Source organism: Crinia signifera, chromosome 1 (assembly GCF_055691185.1).
Source record: "Crinia signifera chromosome 1, ASM5569118v1, whole genome shotgun sequence".
In the NCBI taxonomy this organism is placed as follows: domain Eukaryota; kingdom Metazoa; phylum Chordata; class Amphibia; order Anura; family Myobatrachidae; genus Crinia; species Crinia signifera.
Genome location: NC_139217.1, coordinates 164303361 through 164325922, shown reverse-complemented (window position 1 = coordinate 164325922; position 22562 = coordinate 164303361). Strand labels below are relative to the sequence as shown.

General features: G+C 43.0%; 1 protein-coding gene and 1 long non-coding RNA gene across 25 annotated transcripts in view; one reads left to right on the top strand and one right to left on the bottom strand.

Annotated features, from left to right (window-relative positions):
* Positions 1-2347: 2347 nt before the first annotated feature.
* Positions 2348-6215, bottom strand: LOC146063605 (uncharacterized). Its single transcript, XR_014471624.1, has 4 exons — positions 5958-6215; positions 4440-4564; positions 3839-3905; positions 2348-2644 (listed from the first exon to the last, which is right to left on the bottom strand). It is a non-coding gene; the product is annotated as an uncharacterized LOC146063605 (long non-coding RNA).
* An 84-nt stretch (positions 6216-6299) lies between these two features.
* The window catches only part of SEC31A (SEC31 homolog A, COPII component), a 54226-nt gene continuing 37963 nt past the window's right edge, over positions 6300-22562 (top strand). For 8 of the 24 annotated variants that reach the window (XM_083176008.1, XM_083175987.1, XM_083175996.1 and 5 more), the window contains exons 1-2: positions 6303-6484; positions 15620-15699. In XM_083176008.1, the coding sequence (XP_083032134.1) occupies positions 15621-15699 (79 nt within the window). In that variant the 5' untranslated portion in view covers positions 6303-6484; position 15620. Of the gene's footprint in view, positions 6485-15619; positions 15700-22562 lie in introns of all 24 variants that reach the window. The other 16 variants (XM_083176103.1, XM_083176078.1, XM_083176068.1 and 13 more) reach the window with 4 other exon arrangements.

The following is a 22562-nucleotide window of genomic DNA, read 5'->3' as shown; positions in this document are numbered from 1 at the left end:
ACAGATGGTTAATCTCTTGGTCACAGTCTCAGGATATTAAGAACATACAGCCCTATACAAATGCAGGGTTCAAAATCTGGAGATTATAACATAGTGTAGTAAGGATAGCCAACTTCTTAGTTCTTCTTAGCATGTAAGAGCTCCATGATTTCTCCTTCCACCACCTATATACCCCATCCGTGACGGTCGTGCCTGTCCCTGGACACGCGTTTGGCCTAAAAGCTTGTTCACCAGTACCTGGATATTAAGCTGGTCCTCCTGTATGAAGAGTAGGAGTAAACATGGCTAGTAGGAGTATCTGGCCACACCATGCAGGCATTTTATTAAGACCCGTTGGCACAGGTGTGCACTTGCACTTCTATGTCACTTCTTTAATATAATAAAACTTTTATCTGGTTAATACATTCCCTAACGGGTCCAGATTACATATCAGCTGAGAATCCTATGCGCCAATCCTGCAGACCTGGTACTTTTTTGTTAAATTCACTGTTTCAGCATATCACACAAGTTTTGAAATAGATGTGATCTAATACAAAACGAATATATCACTCAGTGTGTGCATCTAAAATTCGGTGAAGGAGAGCACAAAATGGTATGGGGTTGCATGGTTCAGGCTAGACTTTTCTTCAGTCAAGGGAAATGTTAATTATAAATCTTATCAAGACATTTGGAACAATTCTATGCTTCTAATGGTGCTCAATTTAGGGGCATTTCCTAAGTAATCTAACTAGATCACTTAGAAAATGCCCATACCTCACTCAGCGTGTAGGGGCCATAATGATGCACAGCTTGTGCGTCGCTATCGCCCTGTGAATACCCAGCATGCCGGTCGTAATTTTAATCAGCACTGCTTTGTGCTGAGCTATCTTGCATTGCTCGGAACACTCAGCCACAGCTCCTTGTGTGTAGGCATCTTGACTTTGCGGCAACAGTTTGCCAAAGGCCCTTATCTAGTCTACCATGACTGCGCGTGTGTCTCTATCACTATAGAGGCAGGATTTGGTGTGGAAAAGCTGGCCAGTACAGAACCATGACTTACATCATACAGGACCTTTGTGATGAACTAGAACAGAGTTTCCTATGCAAGCTTTCTCAAACATCATTGAATAACCTAACAAAATACTCTGCAGAACAATTGGGCACAAAGTCCCACACGTACTTAAATCTTGTGGAAAACCTTACAAGATGAGAAGCTGTCATGTATTTGACTAGAAGTTTCGATGCACCCCAACAATCCAAGTTTTAAGTATATATATATATATATGACTCAGCACAGATCAAAGTAACTGAGTTATTAAGTCACTTGTGGCCAAGCATGGATATACTTAAAATATTGATCATTAGGATGTGTTTTGGAAGCTCTGCTCTAAAAGGAAAGGTTGAGGGAAATTTAATATTCATACAGTAAGAACATCCTCTCATTATACTTAAGAATTTTGTCTTAGTGCACTAACAGCACACTAAGGTTAAGTATACACATTTTTCCTAGGAAAAAAAAAAATATATTTTAAAACCATGACTTTAAATTGAAGGTGTGCTAATCAGCAAGGGTCTATTTTATTAGTAGATATTTTTATTATTCAAAAGTGGCCTACATTAAATGTTGTTAATGGGGACTCCCCATTGGATCTGTTACTAGCACTAGGGCTGTTGAGTCTGACTAGACATTTAACTTGAGGGTTAATTTTCAAAGTCTATAATGATTTTTGGTATCCATAAAGTAGTAAAAAAGTTTTGCATTAAATCCTCTTCTCGGGCCTTATCAATCTGTAAGAATAAAAAAAAAAAAAAAAAAAAAAAGTGGGAATTGTGTTTGTCCCCCAATGATGCCCAAAGGAAGCAAATACTAAAATGCAGCTAGAATAATATTCATCTCATGATTTGCAAGAGTGGGTACTAGGCAGGAGGTTCAGGCAGGTAATGTGACAACCTTTATGACTAGATTGAGAAATGCAGGACACTGCAAACCATTTTATTTGGAGTGGTTGTTTCCGGAGTAGTGGTCTATGAGGACTACTTTGGATGATCCTCTTTCTGTAAAGAGACCAAATCCTTAGAGCAAGTTCTTACATGACCACACTCTAAAATATTGTTCCAACAAGCCAACTAGTTGTAATAATGTGCAGGTTCACATACAATGGTATGTTTATGTTATGTTTACCAGTCCTTTGCAGCCACATTCACAGCTTTCAGCACTTAACTATTGTTTCAGTGCATATTGTGTAATACATATTCTGAAAAGTATTAGCAATAACTGTACACAAGTGCAATAGGAGCACAATTGGAAGTACTACTTTGTTTTATAAAAAAAAAGTAAACCGTCACAAAAACAAATTCTGGCTCCAGCTAGGTCAACCTCAGGTTTAATGTAAACAAGACCCAACCAAATTATGGTCCATCCAACATATTCTCCATTACAGCAGCCATTATGTGCAATGGAAACCCCCATACAGAGCATGTATTTTGTTAAAGTTGTAAATTTAGTCCATTTGTTAATTTTGTTATTGTAACTGAAAATTAAACACAGAAAAAAAAAAAAATACATAAAGGTCTATGGTTGGCGTCAAATTTGCATCTTCATAGATTTTTCCATACTGTAGTATCCAGCTCAGCAATGCTCCATCTGCAGCCAGTTACTGCTCACCTGTGGAAACAGAATTGTCAGACCTAAGTGTTTCTAGTACTACCTCAGACATAACATTCATTTAAGATCTCACAGCACAGAAACTGGTAAAAAAAAAAAAAAAAATACAAATATGATGGGGGGGGGGAATTTTGACAATACCCTACAATCTGGTAGGAAGAAAACAGACATTAGGTATATAGAAAAAAAAAAAAAAAGCTCATGTCCTCATACAGAACTTGCTAATCACAGAATATCATGATGTGAACAGCAGAAAGGTTTTAATCATTGGACAGAACTAAATATTTAGCACGTTACATTTTGAGAGCAAACACAAACGGCAGTAGTCAATTAGAAAGATTTGCCGTGTTTTATGGCGAGTTTGTGCTTTTCTTGCGTTGGATAGAGACTTTTGCTCTCAAAAAGCGAGCAACCCTATTCAATGTGCACTTCTCGCAGTCTTTGAGTGATTTTCGCCGTGTCTCAATTCTCCATCTTTTCATGGAGAAGTGGAATGTGAACTTTTTAAATAAAAGGGTTTTGTTTTAATTTTGGTGTCAAAAAAATCAGGAATTTTATTCTGAGAAGGGGCATGCTATTTTTATTCATGTGCTTATAGCACATGAATATATATTAATATTTTTTACACAGAGCAGCCAGCAGGGGGCCGGGAGCCGAGCCGCTCATTAGATATTCATATATTCACTGCACCCAATCATTACATATGCATGATCGGGAGCAGTGAATATACCCGGTCCCCTGCTGGCTTGTGCTGCCTGGGTCCCGGGGAGCCCACCTCCCCCCCACATACATTCTGGGGCAGGCAGGGAGACTTCAATCTCCCTGCCTGCCACCGTCCCTCGGCTCCCTGCCACGGACGCTCGTCCGCAGCAGGGGTTAAGATACGCCGCGAGGGGCTACTCGCCCCTCCAACATTGAATACTGAGAGAGCGAGTGGCAGCCAGCCCTCTGGAACACAGTGAGTGTGCAGCGAATCCTAAACTGGATTCGCTGCACACGGCGAAATTGCTAATTGAATAATGCCCAAAGTAGCAGCACTGAATATACAAGTCAATAAGAAATGTCAACCAAGATATTATAGCTGATACCGAACAGTTACTAATCTATTGCAAAATTTTAAAGCCAGAAATAAAAAAAACATTAAAGATTGGTTTGATGTGATTAAAGCTATAAATCACAGATGTTTGTACTTACCCTATAGAAGAATCCTTCAGCCATTTTTGTTCCACAAATTGGGCAATGTCACCAGCACACACTGCATCTGTAAGGGTCATTAATTTATGAATCTTTTAAAATACTTTAGAAATATTATGCTATACACCATTAATGTGGTTTAAGATTAGCCAGAAACATGATTCAAAAGAGGGGAGGGCAAGAAGCTGACCTCCAGCTCCTGTAGAAGTACACATTTGCACTAAGCAGGGATCTTTCTAAACTTGAATCCTGAGAGGGTGGAAGTTACAATTTTTCTGCCAAGCAAAACTGGTTGATCCACTCCAGGAGTCGTCTAATCTTTCCCCTGCAAGCTTCATATTTATCCTAGCTTAACAGTAGTGTTAAGTCATGAGGAGATATCTCTTACACGAAGGCTATCATAGCTACCTTATTCGTCCTCAGCCAGATATAATACTAATCACGGTTAACTCATGATGTGAACAGCAGTAAAGAGGCTTCATCATTGGACGAAGTTAAAAAATGAACAAGTGTTTCATTCTGTCACAATACCAAATTTTTTTGATTTACCTGAAATGTGATAATTACTATCTTATTATAATATATGAAGGTTATGACTGACCTCATCACACTGCTTCCCAGATAAAATGTAACCAACATTTCAGCTCGATTTCTTCATGGAGGTTTGTGCAATTTACACTGGTCTTTCTTGTATAAGAATGTGATCCGCATGAAGCAGACAGACATCTGAAATATAATAAAAAAAGTGTATTACTTACAGTGACCCATTCATCAAGCTTTTCACTGATCTGATTTTCACATCCTCATAAGTCAAAAAAAGTTATAATCACAGCAGTCATGATGTGAACAGCAGAGAATGTATAATCATCGGATGTGGAACAAAGGAGCAGAACAGTGAAGGAATAAGGTAGCTTTGTAAAACTTTGCAATATTAAAATGATCAGACATCTACCACCATGCTTAGCAGTTGATGTTCTCTTAATGAGTAAAGTTTTGCTTAACTACCACATTAAGTAATGATACAGCACTTTCCAACAGGCAAAATAAGGATACGAAAAAAACAAACAAAAAAAAAAGCCACCAAGCATACAAATTGTTTGGCAAGCCATATTTACACCAGTGAAAACTAGTGTTTGCGCCAGGCTGTTTTAGCAGGTTGTCGCACCATGCCAGATAGTTGATAGCTGGGAGTGCTGGGCACTGACACCTCACTTTCTTTTGTACCCATAAATGTGCTACAACATACAATTTTGCAGCACAGCAATCACCGCCAATGAATACATGCTGTGTGCACGACATCTATTCGCAGGGAGGAGAGCATGGGGAAGCCCTGTCCGGCAAGTTAATTGGCTGCCAACTAAATTAGCCCTAGTGTGCATGCACGTGTGGTAGTTCTGTAAGCTCCACTGGGGCAGGAACCGAGTAACTCACCACCGTTGAATGTCAACCAATATTACCAACTCTAACTATAAGCATTTTTAATACACAATAAGCAGTACATGTTTGCTACAGTATAATAGCTTAGCAAGTAGTACAAAGATACATAGTTCATGTTTGCTCAACAGATGTTGTATAGAAGGTGGACACCAAAATATCAACATAAACAAAATTGCAACACACCGCGAATGCGATGCGATCTGTGGGCAGGGGTGCACTCAAAATTAACTAAGGAAAATTGCATCGCATGCCATTTGCGGCACGATGCGATTTTCCTATGATGCCGTACGCATGCAAATACACAAGTACCACAGTTTTTAACTTAAAACCTGCCTAGGGGTTACCAGGTGTTCTTTGTAACATAAATTAAGCGTAGAACTAGGATTGCTTGGCCTACTAGATTAGAACAACGTTAAAATGAGTGAAATCCATTTCACACAATGGCAAATAGGAATTAGGTACACTAGGATGGCCATATCATGCCATGATTCCCAAAAGGCACAGATATCAGGGACTATGCAACATGGCCTGATCTGAGTAACTTCTTGTGCATAGCAATATAACACACTTAACATAGCAGAGGCAGAGCTACCGCCCAACACGTAGATATTGGACCAAGTACAGCTGCAGGCTAGCACCTCCAGCCTGAGCAGAATTATCTCCGCAGCGCAGCCACACTCACCTCTCTGCTTGATGATCACAGCACTGTAAATGGCCGCACTGCTGCAGCCACGAGGCTTTTAACAAGGGCTGCCCGCGGAAGTAGGTCACTTGATGTCCCGGGAAGGAAGTACGCAGCAGGAAGTGGCAGCACACTGTCGCCATACTTGTTCCTGGCGATAGCGATCCTTCCTGTGTGTAATGTGGCTGAGTCGTACCTACCAGTTACTGGCGCAGCGTGTGTGGTTCCTGTTTGCAGTGGGAGCAGCAGGGTAACAGCCCCCATGTCACACACAGTGGTTTCCTTTACTACAGCGCTCCTAGCGGCGGGCGGCGGCTTGTGTGGGCGGGGCTCTGGGTGCCACGTTGAGCAGGACGGCCGACGTGGAGGGAAGGAGGCTGGGCAGAGCTGCTGGGTGCGGGGCAGCCGGCAGTGAGAGGCGGTGATACGTGAGCAGCAGCTTCAGCGTCCCGAACCTGCACTCTTCTCTCACCGCCCGGACACCCCTGCACCCCTACTCTGTGCGCTGCCTCCTGCTCCGTGGCTAGGTGAGTGTGCCGGGGCAACCCCGGGATCGGGCTACGGATCTGACGGGCTTTCCATAGCTGACGGGCTCCGGTGGCAGCTGCCGGTAGCTCCCCTGTTCCCCAAACACCTCTCTCCTACGGGGGCCGGTATGCTCTGTGCCATGCCCGGGGCAGACTGTCAGTCTACGGGTGCAGAGGTGACAGTAGCAGGCGGAGCAGTGGATACATATGGCCGCTGTCTGTAGCCTTCCTGCTGCTCATCTACCTGTGTATATTATAGCAGGGCTACCGGAGCTGCTCTCCAGCTGGCTGATGCGTACTGTGGCTGTACTACAAGGGGCCGCGGGTGGTAGTACCCAGGCGGCAGAACTGTGTGTGACCTCTCAGCTCTGCATCAGTGCGGGATAGAGTCCGCACCCTGGAGCAATGTTAAAAGACCCAGGCTGCCGTGGCCAGAGAGCTGCGAATATAGCAGATGGAGCAGAACACTGTGCTGCACTTGCCCAGTCTGCTTTGTCACTCTCTGAGGGGCAGATTTATTAAGCTCTGTGGCTTATACTTTATCACCGGCCAATCAGATCCTAACTGTGAAGTTACAGGCTTGGTTTGAAAAATGACAGGTGGCAACTGATTGGCCGGTGATAAAGACCAAACCCTTTATCGCTTCACCGATCTTGACAAATGTACATCTCACTACTGATGGCACTCTCTTTTATCTAACCCCAGAAATAAGCAGATGGGTGATTTGTTTCTGAAAAAGTCAAACATTTAACAATAAACACTTTAAAGTACTCTTGTCAAAGTATAGCATAGGTACTGGCAATGTGTGAGTTCTTCTACATACATTTATTTTATGGGTAATGGTGGCCCTACACTAGAACAATTTGCCCGTTTTCTACATTATTTAGATGCACTGGGGTGATAAATAGTGTGAAAATTGTCTAATCGTGTGTCATTTATTTATGATGCAGTGTGCAGTCATATGCACAGCGGATTAAACTGACACCGCTGCATCAAAGATACATCATATCCTGGGGCATACAAAATTACTGTATGCAGTGTATCACATGCAATCTAGCCAATGAGGAGTTGCCAAGGTATTGCATAGTGCATGGGTGCCTCGGGACCTTTGCAGGGGTGCCTCGGGTTTGGGATCCAGGACTAATGCAAATTATTAATGGTCATTGTAATAGGCAAAACCACCGCTGGTAGCTGCCAATCATAAACTATGTGGACAAGCAGAAGTGAATCCAGTCCCTTTCCACATAATTAAACCTAAAGATGACATATTAACACAATTTACTTAATAAAAAAAAAAAATCTCAAATCCCAGGGGTGCCTTGAAAAAATTCTGATACTAACGGGGTGCAGTCATTCAAAAAAGTTTGGGAACCACTGTCTTAGGGGGCATTTCAGTTGTTTCCTGTGGCTCTCACAATTGGACACTCAACAGACAAATGCAATTGTTGCTCTGTACAGGTGTAAGTGCCTTTGGAGAGGGAAATATGTTTCATTTCATTGTCCTCTCAGGTGGAGTGAATGGGCCAGACTAATCCTTTGAGAGTGATAAAGTATCCATCAAACTCAGTCATTTTTCAAACTCAGCCTTTAACATGGCAGTTAGGAGCTGATTGGATGGTACTTTATCACTCTCCACTTTAGAACTTTTCTACCTGCCTGAAAGTTGAGCTTCTAAAATAAGGCCTCCTAAAACCAAGGTTAGCGGTTGAACTGAAAGGTGTATGTTGAAGCCCTGTTTGGCTTCTGACTGAATGTACAGTAGGATCAGCATTTGATGCTGCGTTTGGGCTGCTTTCAAAGTTTTTCCTGTGCACAGTATTAAACCCCATACACACTAGAAGACAAAGTGAAAGATATCTTTAAGTCACCCTCGTCCAGCATGTCCAAGTGAGGGAGGTCATTATTAAAAATATTGTCCTTGAAACTTACACTGCTGTTTCAAGCCTAAAACTTGGCTCCAAACTGGAACAATGAGCACAGGTTGGAGATGGGTTTTAGGTCGATAAACCCCTTTCACACCGGTGGATAGACTTGGCTATTCCTGAGTAGTGTTTCTTTCCACTGGACCCAGGTCTTCCATCTAACAGTAGACCACGTTTGGAGATGTCATCTCCAAGTGCTAATCATCTTGGGTGTGCCTTTCGCTTAGGAGCAGGGCTTAAAATGGTCCTGGAGAGGTGCTGGAACTAATTTCCCCAGCCACCGCCCACCTCACAATAGGACCCCAATTCAAATGATGCCACACAGTAGCACAATCATATTCAGGGCAACTAAAATGGTGCATGTCCTACATCACAAAAAGTACCAGGAAAGACTAAAAGATCTTAATATGTGTAGTTTAAAGCAGAGAAGGGAAAGGGGGGACACGATAGAAACATTCATATATATCAAGGGTTTTAACAAGGTACAGGTGGGAGACATTCTTAACAGGAAGAGGAGCAACAGGACACGAGGACATGCACTGAAACTAGAGGGAGGAAGATTCAGGGGAAATTTGAGGAATAATTACTTCACAGAAAGGGTAGTAGATAAGTGGAATAGCCTCCCATCGGAGGTGGTAGAGGCAAATACAGTAGAGCAATTTAAACATGCTTTGGCTAGGCATATTGATATCCTTTCAAAAAAATAAGGATCAAATATGGTTTGAGGTAACATGTTTAAAAAAGGGAAGACTAGATGGGCCAAGTGGTTCTTATCTGCCATCAAATTCTATCTTTCTACACCACATGTAGTGACCCTGAGTCATATTACACCATAAAATAGTGCCCCTTATTCATGTTATGACACACAGCAGTGCCCCTTATTCAAGTTGCACTACACAGTAGTATTCCTTACATGTATTAGTGTTCATTCTAGCACCCGCTATCTTTGAAAATCCATGCAGGTTAACTTCCCTGCCTGGGGTGTCGCTGTCTGCTATAGTGCTTCTAGCAATCTGTATATCAGCACTGATATGCAAACCAGACCTGTTCTAGAAACACCACAGCAGACAGCCACACCCCAGGCAGGGAAGAGGAACTGCATGGGTTTTCAAAGATAGTGGGTGCTAGAATGAACACTATGTATGCCACGCAGTAGTGTCGCTTACAATTAATTAAAAGCAGTATTGCTTTTACACCTAAAGTCCACAGTAAGTGGCCTTTATACACTTATCTAGCTTTGTCCTTCCAGCTGCTTCCTCTCCTCTCTGGTTCACTTTAGCGATGGAGAAGGCATGGCATCAAATATGCCTTGCCAAAAAAATGAAGCCGCTGGGACAGGCTTTTCTGTTGTAAATTCTATGCAGGGCTGTGGTGGAGGTGGAACGGAGTTTCCCCTACCATTACAGGTGTTGGAACTCAGTTCCACCACACTTTAACCCCGGCATAGGAGGCTACATGGGTCAGACCCAGGAATAACCCTGCTTGCTACCAGTGTTGAAGGCCTGTCCATTTTGAACCAGGTGGACCCTTTTATACAAAGGTGGATGTAGGAAAATTATTATTGAATACATTTGCTAAATGTTACTTCATAGCTGATTGGTTAACATGAGCAATTTCTCCACTCTTTTCACCGCTTCATACATCTACAACAGATACCATTTTTTTCCACCAAAAACCCTGGTCTAATCCTGTTTTCAGGACATGGTTCCAACCCAGGTCAAACTCTGTTTACACTTCACTTTGAAACCAGGTTATTCTTGGGTCAGCCTGTTTACACTGATCCTTTGTCTGCCCTGCATGTCAGTCACAGACACTCCCATGAGGCGGACCTCTATCTACATGTATTACAGATGGAGCCATGCTTATTTGTGCTCTAGCATGTTCGGCTCGCTGATCCCCGAAAATGGGACATGTGTGCATGTGAGACACTGTGCTGGGAGCACAGAAAAGCGTGGTACCATCTGTATCAGCAGCTTTTAAGCATAACCTGGGTCGCATAGTCAGCCTTGCGCTGTTTACACTGCATCCTTACCCGGGTTCTACTATTGTGGTCAGATTCCCAGGTCACGCGATTGCCACCATTGCCCACACTGATTATGATCGATTGTTTTCTGTTGGCCATTTTTTTAATTGGAGGACGCATTACTCTTAACGCCATAATAAGGCTTTAATCACAAGAAGCAGTCATTTGGTCGTACACTATAGGTCGACATGGTCATTAGGTGAACACATGCATTAGGTCCACATGGAAAAGGTTGACATGAGTTTTTCATGTTTTTTTTTCTTCAGAAAAAGGTGTTTTTTCATACGTTACTATACAAGTGGGAATAGAGTGAGAATATGCCCGATGCATGGCGAGTGAAGCTGTACACTTATACGATGTCCATGTCGACACCAAAACATGAAAACTCTTGTCGACCTTTTCCAATTCCGACTAACTATATAGGCTTAGTGACTATCGACCTTTAGTGGTTGACCTAATGGCTGTTGACCCTATGACCCATACCAGCTTTCAACAAGTAGTGGGCGGACTGGGCCCGGCGACGGCACAATGGGGGGGGGGCCTGGGCCGCAACATCACCAAAGGGGGCGGGTGTGGCCCACCGACTGCACCAAAGGGAGCGGGTCTGACCTGCTGACTCCACCAAAGAGGGCGGGCCAAATCCATCATAGTAAAAACTTTAACATGGAATTTAAGTTAATCGTTACAACTAAACTACTACAACTAAATTTAAAACAAAAAAATGTAATATAACTTAGCTTTAGCAATGAAATCTCTTTGTTAAAGCTACTGTTGTACGGGCTGTACAGGTTACAGAAGTGAAGTAATATAACGTTTTCTTAATTATGTAAATACATTTCCTCCTAGCTTGATGTAATAGATAATACAAAAGCCACAGTGTATCAGTGATGTATAAAAGCATTAAATTACTTTTCAAGCAAGATATGACATGCTATGCTTTTAAAATGGCAATTTCTGGTACTTATATGTTAGTTGGGCGCCCACTAAGCTATTTCCTTAGTTTTCTGCGTCCCCTCTCAGGGCTCGCTACGCTGGCCTCACACCTATTCTAAAAGTAGCTGTGCAGCGTAACAATTGTCATAATTGAAACCTAGCTAAATTGAAATAACCTACAAGTATTTTGTATGGTTTCAAATACTTTAGGTGTAAACTAGTGTTCAGCTTGTCGGTTCCTACATACACAAGCACAATTGCTGATAAGGCTTGCAGTAACACATTCTATATCCTTTCACACGCCACATAAAGCTGACAGTTCAAAGTGCAAACTTCAGGTTTTGCTGTGTCAAATCAAGCAAATTTAAATGTAGTATATTTTTGAAGTGTGAGCTATTCCTTAGCAGTATACAATAGTAATGCAATATTGTTAATCGTGGACAGGGCCGGCGCCACCACTAGGCAAATCTAGGCATTTGCCTAGGGCGCCGGCCACTGGAGGGCGACATTTCGCCCCCCCCCCCCCCCCCCCCCCCGTGCCCTGGGGGTACCTGTCCTGCGGCTGTGTATATAAAGCTTGAGGCGGCGGCAGCAGGGGGTCCCTGCAGTCAATAAGAAATAACGAGCGCTATCCGCCTGGCTACGCGGAAGCGCTTCTGTTGTGGAAACACTGGCCGCACGCTGATTGCCTGAGATTCAGAAAATCAGCGTGCGCCGTGCGGCCAGTGTTTTCACAACAGAAGCGCTTCCGCGTAGCCAGGCTACGTTATTTCTTATTGACTGCAGGGACCCCCCGTTGCCGCCGCCGCTGCAAGCTTTATATACACAGCGGCAGGACAGGTACACCCCCCGGCACCGGGGCGCCCCCACCCCGACACCGGCCCTGATCTTGGAAAATGCCTTGTTTGCAAAACTTGTAAACTTCTTACAAAATTAAGTTATAAAAACAGAGCCTATCTAGCATTGCTCAGCACAGTTGCTCCGTGTGTAGGCCCCTAAAATAATAATTTCATGGTGGTGATAGCCTGGAGGTATGCGTGGACTACGCAAAGCAAGTATCAAAGATTATTGATGGGTGTCACACATAATGGACCTGCACTCTTACAGTAAATACTGTACAATAAATAATGAAACTCTTTCTAACCCCATGAATAACAAATCCCTAGGAATACCACTTAAACATAAATGCTAAATCTTATATCATTCTGGTCTCAAATCATTTTACATGTATATAAATCAAAATGAATGAATCCAAGAACATAAAATCAACAATGCCGTGGCACTCAGTGTATTAGGATCATTTACCACGCCAGGAAAAGGGTGGTAGCATGGGTCTTTAATGCCCAGGGCTCTTACAGACCCCTTTCCTGGCGTTGTAAAATATCTGCTACCACAGGTTAACCCTCAGAATCTGGGATAAGTTCTTGGAGCTGTGAGTTGACAGATTTGCGGCATCCGCAATCAGAACTTAATGTGAATTTTTGTCCAATCCCCTTCAGGCTCCAGCAGAAATCCACCATAACTGCAACCTGCGGGTTATAATTGAATAGCGTAAGGGATAGCAGCGCTCTATGGGATATTGGCCCAAAAAGTTAATTAAAATGAATTGGATGATCTGTACAAATATTTAGTAATAACACATCAAAGTTAATACATATTCTAAAACCATGGCAGGCTTAAAACAATTGATTATATTCATTGCCCATATCCATGATTAAGCAGCAAATATAGAGGGAGAGTCTGTTCCTAGTACGCCCAAATTTTGTAAACAGATTAGGATAGTTACCACTCCTGGCTAAATTATGAAATGCTTGTAGAGACACCGTCCATAAGTCCAAGTGGCCAGCCCAAAGTTGGCAGAAATAACCGAAGTCCACTGGCAAATTGAAGGATAGGTGAGTCTTGTATAACAGGAGGGAGGCACACTGGTGCACCAGAGGATAAATTCAAAGGCCTCCCAGATGAAAAGAGATTAAATCAGGAAGGTCCAATCCTGTAGGGCTGGTCCTGACTGCAATCTCAAGTGGGTAAGTGGAGGGAGGGCAAACACTAACTGATGCGTTTCGCCGCTCCTGGCAGCTTTATCAAAGGTGCCTAATTACACAGGTCTCACTAACCTGTTTTTTTAGCAGCTTCTGAGAAGCAACTCACACCAAGCGCTCCCCCTAGTTTCCTCCTCCGTCCAGGGTTGGTACTAGATTTTTTTCCTCTTTTTATAATTGAATAGCCATGGCAGATTAGTTGGTCTGCAGAAAATTATCCCCAGCTATTTGAATCTGGCCTTAAGAGCCTACAGTAATCGCCCATTTCTAAGTGATCTGACTAGAATAATTCGCTTAATCTCACCATTTGACCTCACCATAAGGCAGGGATGGGGGAACCTTTGGCCCTCCAGATGTTGTTGAACTACACATCCAGGCATGTCCTGCTACAGTTTTGCTATTTGGCCATGCTGTGCTAAAACTGTTGCAAAGCATGCTGGGGTGTATAGTTCAACAACAGCTGGAGGGCCGAAGGTTCCCCATCCCTGCAATAAGGTGTCAGACATCAGGTCCCAGAAGAATGAGTGGCCTCTTCATAAAAAAAAATATATATAAATATACTCTTGGTTTTTGCATCTAAGGTATTTGCTGAAAACTATTTTTAGCAAAGCACATGTAGATATTGGGGTAGATCATGACAGCTTTAAGTTACTGTTTCAATAAATATTCAAATTAGGCTAGAAATCTGACTGACCCCTAGTTGGGGAAATTATATATCTGAGGCTTTGTCGATTCAATAATACGGAACCAGCAAATAAATAGAAGAGGGGTGTAAGCAGGGGACCAATAACAAGACATTGGGGCAGGTGTACTAAGCATTGGAGAGAGATAAAGTACCAACCAATCACCACATTTTCACTTTAACAGGCTTAGTACATCAGTCCCAGTATCTCCATCCTCTTTATCTTTTTGCTAAGGCCCCAAAGCACTAGTGCGACTCCTCCGCGATTTCCTTTAGGTGCCCATATACGGTGGGACAGGGCAGTGCGATGAGATGCGTGCAACCGCGCACATCACATTGCACAGCACAAAAAGTCTGTTCAGTCTGTGCTTTTAGTACTCGATTGCATCATATCTAGAACAAAAAGCACGGTGCTGTAGCACATTGTATGCTTTTTGTATTAGATGCTATGCAGTCTAGTACTAAAAGCACAGAGTTCATCGCACCTTTTGAACTTTCCGGCAGCAGGATCCCATACGATGCAGTCCTTTTGCATACGATGTATCGTATGCGATCTCCGTTATGGCTGTGGTATCAGATATATCTTTATGGCAACCTCTGGGGAAAAAAACGTTCGCTCTAAAAATTGAGTGTCTGGCTTGGATCTGATGTGCATCGGATTGGAAGTGGAGGTTACACACATACGATTTGACACTTTTTCATCTAATTTCTTGGGTTGGAATTGGGTGAAAGGCCCCAATGGCACTTATGTATGGGCACCTTTAGCCTATAGACCCCTTATCTCTCTCCAGTTTTTCATTCCCTATTGATTTGGTTACAAACAAACTGTAGCCAATCCGTATAGGAAGACACCGACTGAATATTTTGGATGGAGTTGTGCTTTTTCTACTCAGGGCCTGATTCAGACCCGATTGCTGCTGTACGAATTTGCAGAGGACTGCAATCAGATAGCTGTCACCCAGACAGAGTGAAGTTTTTGAATAACTTGCGAATGGATCACCGATCTTCAAAGCCAGCTCACCATTGCATGATTTTACAGTCTGTGCAAGTGTGTGTAAGGGCCAGATGTATCAAGCTCCAAAAAGTGATAAAATGGAGAGTGATAAACAGCCAGCCAATCAGCTCATATCTGCCATGTCATAGGCTGGGTTTTAAAAATGACAAGTATGAGCTGGTTGTTTATCACTCTCCACTGTATCACTTTTTGAAGCTTGATACATCTGGCCCTTCCATAACTGTCAGAGACAGGCTGATTGAGCCGGAGCTGAAATCACACACCCTCCATTAAAAAATGCCTGGGCACACCTGCATTTTCTCTGACACTCCCACAAAATGGCAGGTTACCACCCTCAAATGTCGGCTTCCTGTGAGGGGATTGCGCTTATTTTGTCGCTGTTTGTCCTTGCACATGTGCCATACAATCCGTACAGTCGTTTGATAATCGATCAACTAGCAAATTCACAAAACAGCGATCAGTTCTGAATAACCCCCTACTGATAAGCTGTTCTTAATGGTCTGTTTTTGTTTATGCAGAATGAAGCTTAAAGAGATTGATCGTACTGCAATGCAGGCTTGGAGCCCCTCTCAGCAACATCCAATATACCTAGCAACAGGTGAGTAGCTGGGACATTTGATGACATCTGGGCTGTCATCAATAAACAGTTCAAACTGTTTATTGATGGTAGCAGCTAGCTTTGTAAATAAGATGAATGCATAATTACAGATCTTTTCCTCCAGTATGACTATATTATCAATGTTAAACCTTGGGAGATTGTCATTATCTATTAAATATTGGACTTTTCTGGTATTCCTGGGCTATATTATTGCTGGTGCTAATTTACCACATGCAAAAATGGGCTTTTGAGTAACACGTGGGATCTGGGATAAAGGTGCCCGCAATTCTGTGGCCGATTTCCGATAAATCTTTTGCTCAATCTTCTGATCTTACATGCTGCACGAAAGATCAGAAGATATAACAAAAGATCCACAGAAACACACATGGGAAAAAATCTTTGGTAAACATGTGCGCTTGCCTGAAATCTTTTGTCCAGGAAGGATAAAAGATTTCAAGGCTAATTTATGCGCACATCTAAAGGCCCCCATACATTAGTGTGACTTGTCCTAAGGACAAGTCGGACCTGATTGCCCCAGGAGCTCCCCGGGAGGGATCACAAGCGATGGCACTTCATGTGCCAAGTTTTGCATGTGATAAATCACATGCGATTTATCACATGCAACTCCCGGGGAGTTGCAGGGACAATAGCAGCGGGGGTATGGCGACCAGAGAGCCGGGCATGGGGGGTGGCGCAGGGAGCCGGACAGGAAGCCACTGCCATCTGTGGGAGCAGGGGGGGGGGGCGTCGCAGGGAGCCGGGCAGGAGAAGACGCTGCCGGGCAGGGGCAAGAGCAGCATCCGAGGAGCACTTCAAAAGAAAAGAAAAAGCCCATAGAATCGAATAGGAGGTATCAGCCAATCGCTGATTGGCTGAGAGAGGTCTCAGCCAATCAATGTGCTCTTTTTTTTATTGAAGTGCTATGCTCCTGCTGCCCGCTGCAGCGTATTCTGCTTCCTAGCTCACTGGTTCCCTGCGCCGCCCCCCTGCTGACAGCAGCAGCTTCCTGCTGTCCCCCCTGCTCCCTCCTGGTAGGTCCCCCGCACGGCTCTGGGCAGCACATAAGATTTAGCAAATTTTATGTGCAGCCCGTCCGACCTCCTGTCTCCGATGCGCACGGGACCATGCAGGGGATGTCAACATATGCGATTTGGCCCGATTTCACGGCCCGATTCATACGAATCGGGCAAAATCGTGCCCAAATCGCACAGTGTATGGGGCCTTAAAGATCGCAGATCTTTCTAGTGTGTGGGCACCTTATGTTCCTGGACCCATGTGTTATCGCAGAAAAACAGGTCTGATAGGGCTTATTATCTGGGATTCTGCTTCGCATGCCTGAGGCTCTAAAATCCTTATCCCCAATAATTGCTGTTTATCAAAGCTAATTGAATCGCCCCTGGGGGATCCATTAGCTAAGGTCATTTACAGTGGGTAATTGGATACCCCCTTTAAGACATTCAGTATTGTGTGATGTCAAACATGATAACACTTTGTGCATTTTGTTAAGTACTCATGATAGTGATATGAGTTATTGTGGCATATATTTATGTGACTCTTGTTTCATGGAATCCCCAACTCTCTTCCGTCAGCCGTAAATATATACTGCTGTCAATCTTCTAAAGGTGGCCATACGCTGCTGTGACTTCTCGCAGCAGTATATGGCCAGCCGTCCCAGGCAGCAGGATCGCATGAGACTCTGTTCCTCACTGCTTGGATGGGGGTCGGAGTCGAAGGTTGGACGTGCAGCAGGTCTAGGCTCTGATCCGCACAGGACTCATCCATTTTGGCCACTTTTCACCCGATCTGTTAAAATCAGGTGAAAAGTGGCCAAATCGGACATTCAACACATTCTAAATATATATTATATACATCTTGTTTATTAAAGTAAGTTTTCAATGTACGTAGTAAAATATGATACACTACAGAATCAGGCAAACACTTATGCCCCTTTCCCACTGCAGCTCAAAAACGGTAAATTGCCGATTTTTCAGTGCAAAATACCATTTAAGGCTGCAGTGGGAAAGTGCCAGAGTTGAAATACCGTTTAAAGTTAAATGGTATTTCAACCCGTTTTAAAAGCAGAGTCCTACACACTAAAATAACGTTTTTGAGGCAGTGGGAATGCCTCTTAAACGTTATTTAGTGATAACAACAGGCTACAATTCAGTGATAGGCTGTTGCCTGTGTTCTGACCCTCCCCACAACCAGGAAGTTTGTGGGGAGAAGATTGTAGAAGAGTGCACACGTTTTTGGAGCATTGCTGGTGATATTTAATTAATCAAACAGCAGAATGGAAGGAGCTGTAAGTCCCTCTCACATGCTGAATCAATCAGCATTACAGCAGAAACAATGACAAAATCCACAGAGACATGTGCTCTGCCAGCCATGGTGATTGTAGGAATGGCCATCGACCATCGATGATTCAAAATCATCGATGGTTCATGGCCGATGTCGAATACTTTAGCCATCGATGGTGGAAAACCAGATGGTTTCCCTCCATCGATGGAACAGCAAAACAATGTTTTTCTTTTTTTCTTTTTAAGTGCCGGGACACGGAGCATAGCTCCGCCCCCGACACCCGTGAAGCCCCACCCCCGTGTTTTGATTGGCCCACAGGCCAATCAAACAAACATAATGGATGACCATAGCATAGTTTAGCACTATCGATGGCCAGTTGCAGAATTGTCATCGATGGCAACCATCGATGACAATGGCAACAATGGCCATCCCTAGGTGATTGCTGCACTAATCCGTCCTGGCCCCTCCCCCTCCTTTTATACTGTGAAAACATCATAGGTGTGTGCCTTTTTAAAACAGAAAAAAGGCGACACGCACTAGGCGAGTCGAGCAGCGCTTAACACAATGAATACTACCAATGGGTGTAAAGGTAACAATTTTTACTGTTAAAAATGCATACAAATAATACAATAATATAAATGAATAAAAAGTATTAGGTGGGGAAATAAACGTAAATTGGGACATCATTGTTCATTCTGGTAATGTGCACTTACCCAATCTTCAATAAGTGAATTATAGACTCCACAGTTGTGTCCACTGAGACGAGGATTCATATTCTTCAATTTTATCTCTTTATTATTGGTTATATTAATTCCAATTTACGTTTATTTCCCCACCTAATACTTTTTATTCATTTATATTATTGTATTATTTGTATGCATTTTTAACAGTAAAAATTGTTACCTTTACACCCATTGGTAGTATTCATTGTGTTAAGCGCTGCTCGACTCGCCTAGTGCGTGTCGCCTTTTTTCTGTTTTACATTAAAGTGGGGAGTGACTACCCCCACATCTGAGCAGCTGCTTCTATTTGGAGACTCAGCTCTACACCAGGCGCCTGATTATTCCTTGTGAATAACTTTGTTTCTCGTGTGCCTTTTTAACCCTGAAAAGCCCATTTAAAATGACAGGCACTCATTTCTGCTGTAAAAATGTTTTGAACAGCTTAAACGTTTTACCTGCAATGGGAATGGTACTTAAATGGTATTTAAAACGGTAATCTGCTGCAGTGGGAATGCTAATACTGTTTTAAATACCATTTAAGATTACCAGTACTTTAAACGGGTCTGCAGTGGGAAAGCAGCATCAAACTTCCATCCAAGTTCTTCCTACAGAAATTGCCACAAAAATACAGAAGTGGGTAATTGAACAGTGGCAAATGCAGAATTTCTAGAAGGGGGTGCCCAAATGCAGTCCATAATCTCCCACTCTGCAGAATATTGGAGTAATTACGAGAGTCTGGGGGAGTATTAGAAGAACACTGAACATTATTGTAAACATTGCTTTTTTTTTATACATCGGATACTTTATGGAATATGGTATTACTATCTAATACTCCAGATGGTCTCTATTATAGGATTTATCAAACATTTATACCTCTTTTATTCCAAAAGCCAAGCTGATCCCGGAATTTGTGAGCCCTTTTAGACTCGCCTCCTGAGCCGGCATAATGCCAGAGCATTGACGTCACTGGGGGCGACCCTGGTTACCTGTTTACACTGCCCTACTACCCGGGTTCCACCCTGGACTGGACCTGGTTAGCATTCCTTGAAAAATTAACTTTTTTTTTTGAGCCCCGTTTACACCGACGCTGACCTGGGTCCACGAGGTACAACCCCGGGTTTTTAACTCGGTGTAAAAGGGGTTTAAAATAATATAAATAAGTAGTCAGGAAAAGGTTAAACATATAACAAATAAACAAATAGACATACTAGAATTGCACTCTCTAAGCTCACATTCTTCCACCTCTTGGTAAGGCTTCTGTTTCTTCTTCCTCATCGCTACTTTCTGGTTCAGTGCACTGATGGAGGCGTCCAATCCACAAACACACGCAGGAAATATGGTAGAAGAAGCTTATATCACTGGCCATGTACAGCAGCTCTGCTCTATCCCTAAAGGTTCATACACACTGGGAAATTTTGCACAGCGTGTTTGCTGACCAATGATGGGGAAAATCGCTGGGTTGAAAAACGCTCAGTGCATACACACACAGCGTTTTCCGACGGTTTTAGATATTTTCCTGGGGGAAGACTTTTCATAGCGGGACGCTATGGAAAGCCTTCCACCCAGTCACTCATCTGCTTTTAATACCAGCAAATGAGCGGCCAGGGCAGAGATGATGTGGGAGCACGCATCACTGCTCATCACTGCCCCATACACACTGGGTGGCTTTCGAGGTTAAAGCCACTCAAAAGAGTAAACTGATTTGCTTTCAGCTTAATGTCGCCCAATGTTGATGGGCCTTTAACACTTTGAGTGCCAGGTGAATTTGGTGTGAAAATTGCCAAGCAAACATTTTTATTCATCATCATGACCTGTAATATTTTCCTTTATATAGGAAATATAATATTTTTTACACAACTTTTTTTTTTAATTGAATTTATATAACAAATGAGAACGACACTGGCACTATTAGCAGATATTTTGAACATCCCTCACAGACAGCCCCCAACCCTGCTCTTGCGTTTACCTATGTAGGTAGCAATGAACTTCCCCTGTGCCTCTTTTGGCTAGTGTCCATTGATTAGAATGGTACCCCACTTGCTGTATTCCTTCAAAGTAAATGGAATTATTTTACATTGAGGATGTTGAGGTTGTGAATTACCACACTTAGAGGGGTATTCAATATGTACTGATAGCTCCCGACAGGGGAAATATCGACACTCGCCTATTCAATGTTGCCGTATCTGACAATATTGAACACAGATTCTCATATAACTGATCCGACTTGTTTTAAAGTCCGATTTGTTTTGTTGGAAGCGGCCGCTGATTGTGAAATTCACATACGTTTTTCGTCAATAAAATTACCCAGGATTCCCACTGTCATGACATTCTGACAGAATCCCATATTGAATGCCTCCCTTAAAGTAGTGTAAATGGATGGAAGAAATATGTATTGTGCAGATTAGGAACCCTGCCAACGCAAGAACTGAGACCATTTCTGCATTTAGGTTTTTTTCTGCTTCTTGTACGTCCACTGTCCACATGAATGCAGCTGCCATTAGACTTTCCATCAGAACAGAAGCAAACCATTGATTTTTCGACACCTTTGCTCTTGAGCTTTCTTCTGATTCTCCGAGTAGACTACATACAGATACTGCAAGCCGTTATATAAAACAGCCTACCATGAAATACTTTACCACAAAGAAAGTCGTGCATTGGATTTAACAGCTATAGAAATGCTTTTTTGGTCTCTTCAAATTTTAGGTTTTCTGACACCTGTATGCTATACTCCTCAGTTCTTGCAAAGCCCATTGTCTGGAATAGCCTTTCAGTAAATGGAGAGCATATCTTTTATAAACTAGTATATATTTGTTCTTGTTTTCTGAAACTAAAATATGGTTGAACATGTCATTAGGAATACTGGAATCAGTGCAGCTGGCAAGTAGCTGTAGTGAATTGGTTTGCCTGCATTCTTGTGTTACCATGGAGCCTATGTCCACTTGTCAGGCATGACTCATGCAGCCTGTGCTAACTTCTCACCTCTGTTCAAGGAAATCATTAAGATATATATTTGGCGATACCTGTTAACCCCTTCAGTGGTGGGTTTTCTTTTAGGGAGCCCTCCCCAGTGGGCGAGTTTTTTATGGGGAGCGCTCCCTAAAAAAAACACTTACACATTTCCCCCGTAATTCTCTGGCACGCCCCCCCCCCCTTCTCAAAGAATTGGGACCCTCATTGAGGCCTTCTCTATCGCACACTACTCTCTTTACTCTCTTCTATGGATCCCGCCCTCGGCTCGCCCCAATCCGTCATCCCTTCTCCCCTCTACCCCCCATTCACTTAAGATCTGGGACCTCTCCACTAAACTATACAAATTGCGATCACACCACCCTTCACTCACTCCACTATGGAATAACCCTGCTTTCCCACCTGGGTCTAACAAGGACCTGTTTAAAGTCTGGACGAATCATTACATCATTTTTCCCATTGACATTGCCCCTACGCCTCTCTTCCGTGATTTCGAATCTATGAGATCTAAATATTCGTTTCCAAATTCTATTTTCTATCAGTATCTGCAAATCCGCCACTTTTACAAATCTATTCCTCAGGCCCCTCCTTCTCTTAAAAGACCCCCCCCCCCCTCGAATCTCTCTGCAGACAACCCCAAAACACGAAAAAATTTATTTCAACTATTTACCAGATCCTTAACAATTTCAACCATCCGCAGAAAGAGAAACATGAAGTTGCATGGGAATCAGACATGGGAGAGGAACTCAGCGTGAAAACTTGGTCCGATATAAGATTAGCTATTGCAAAAAGCTCTATATCGACACGTATCAAAGAAAACGCATATAAACTCTACTACCGCTGGTACTTGGTACCAACCAAGCTTCACTCCATTTA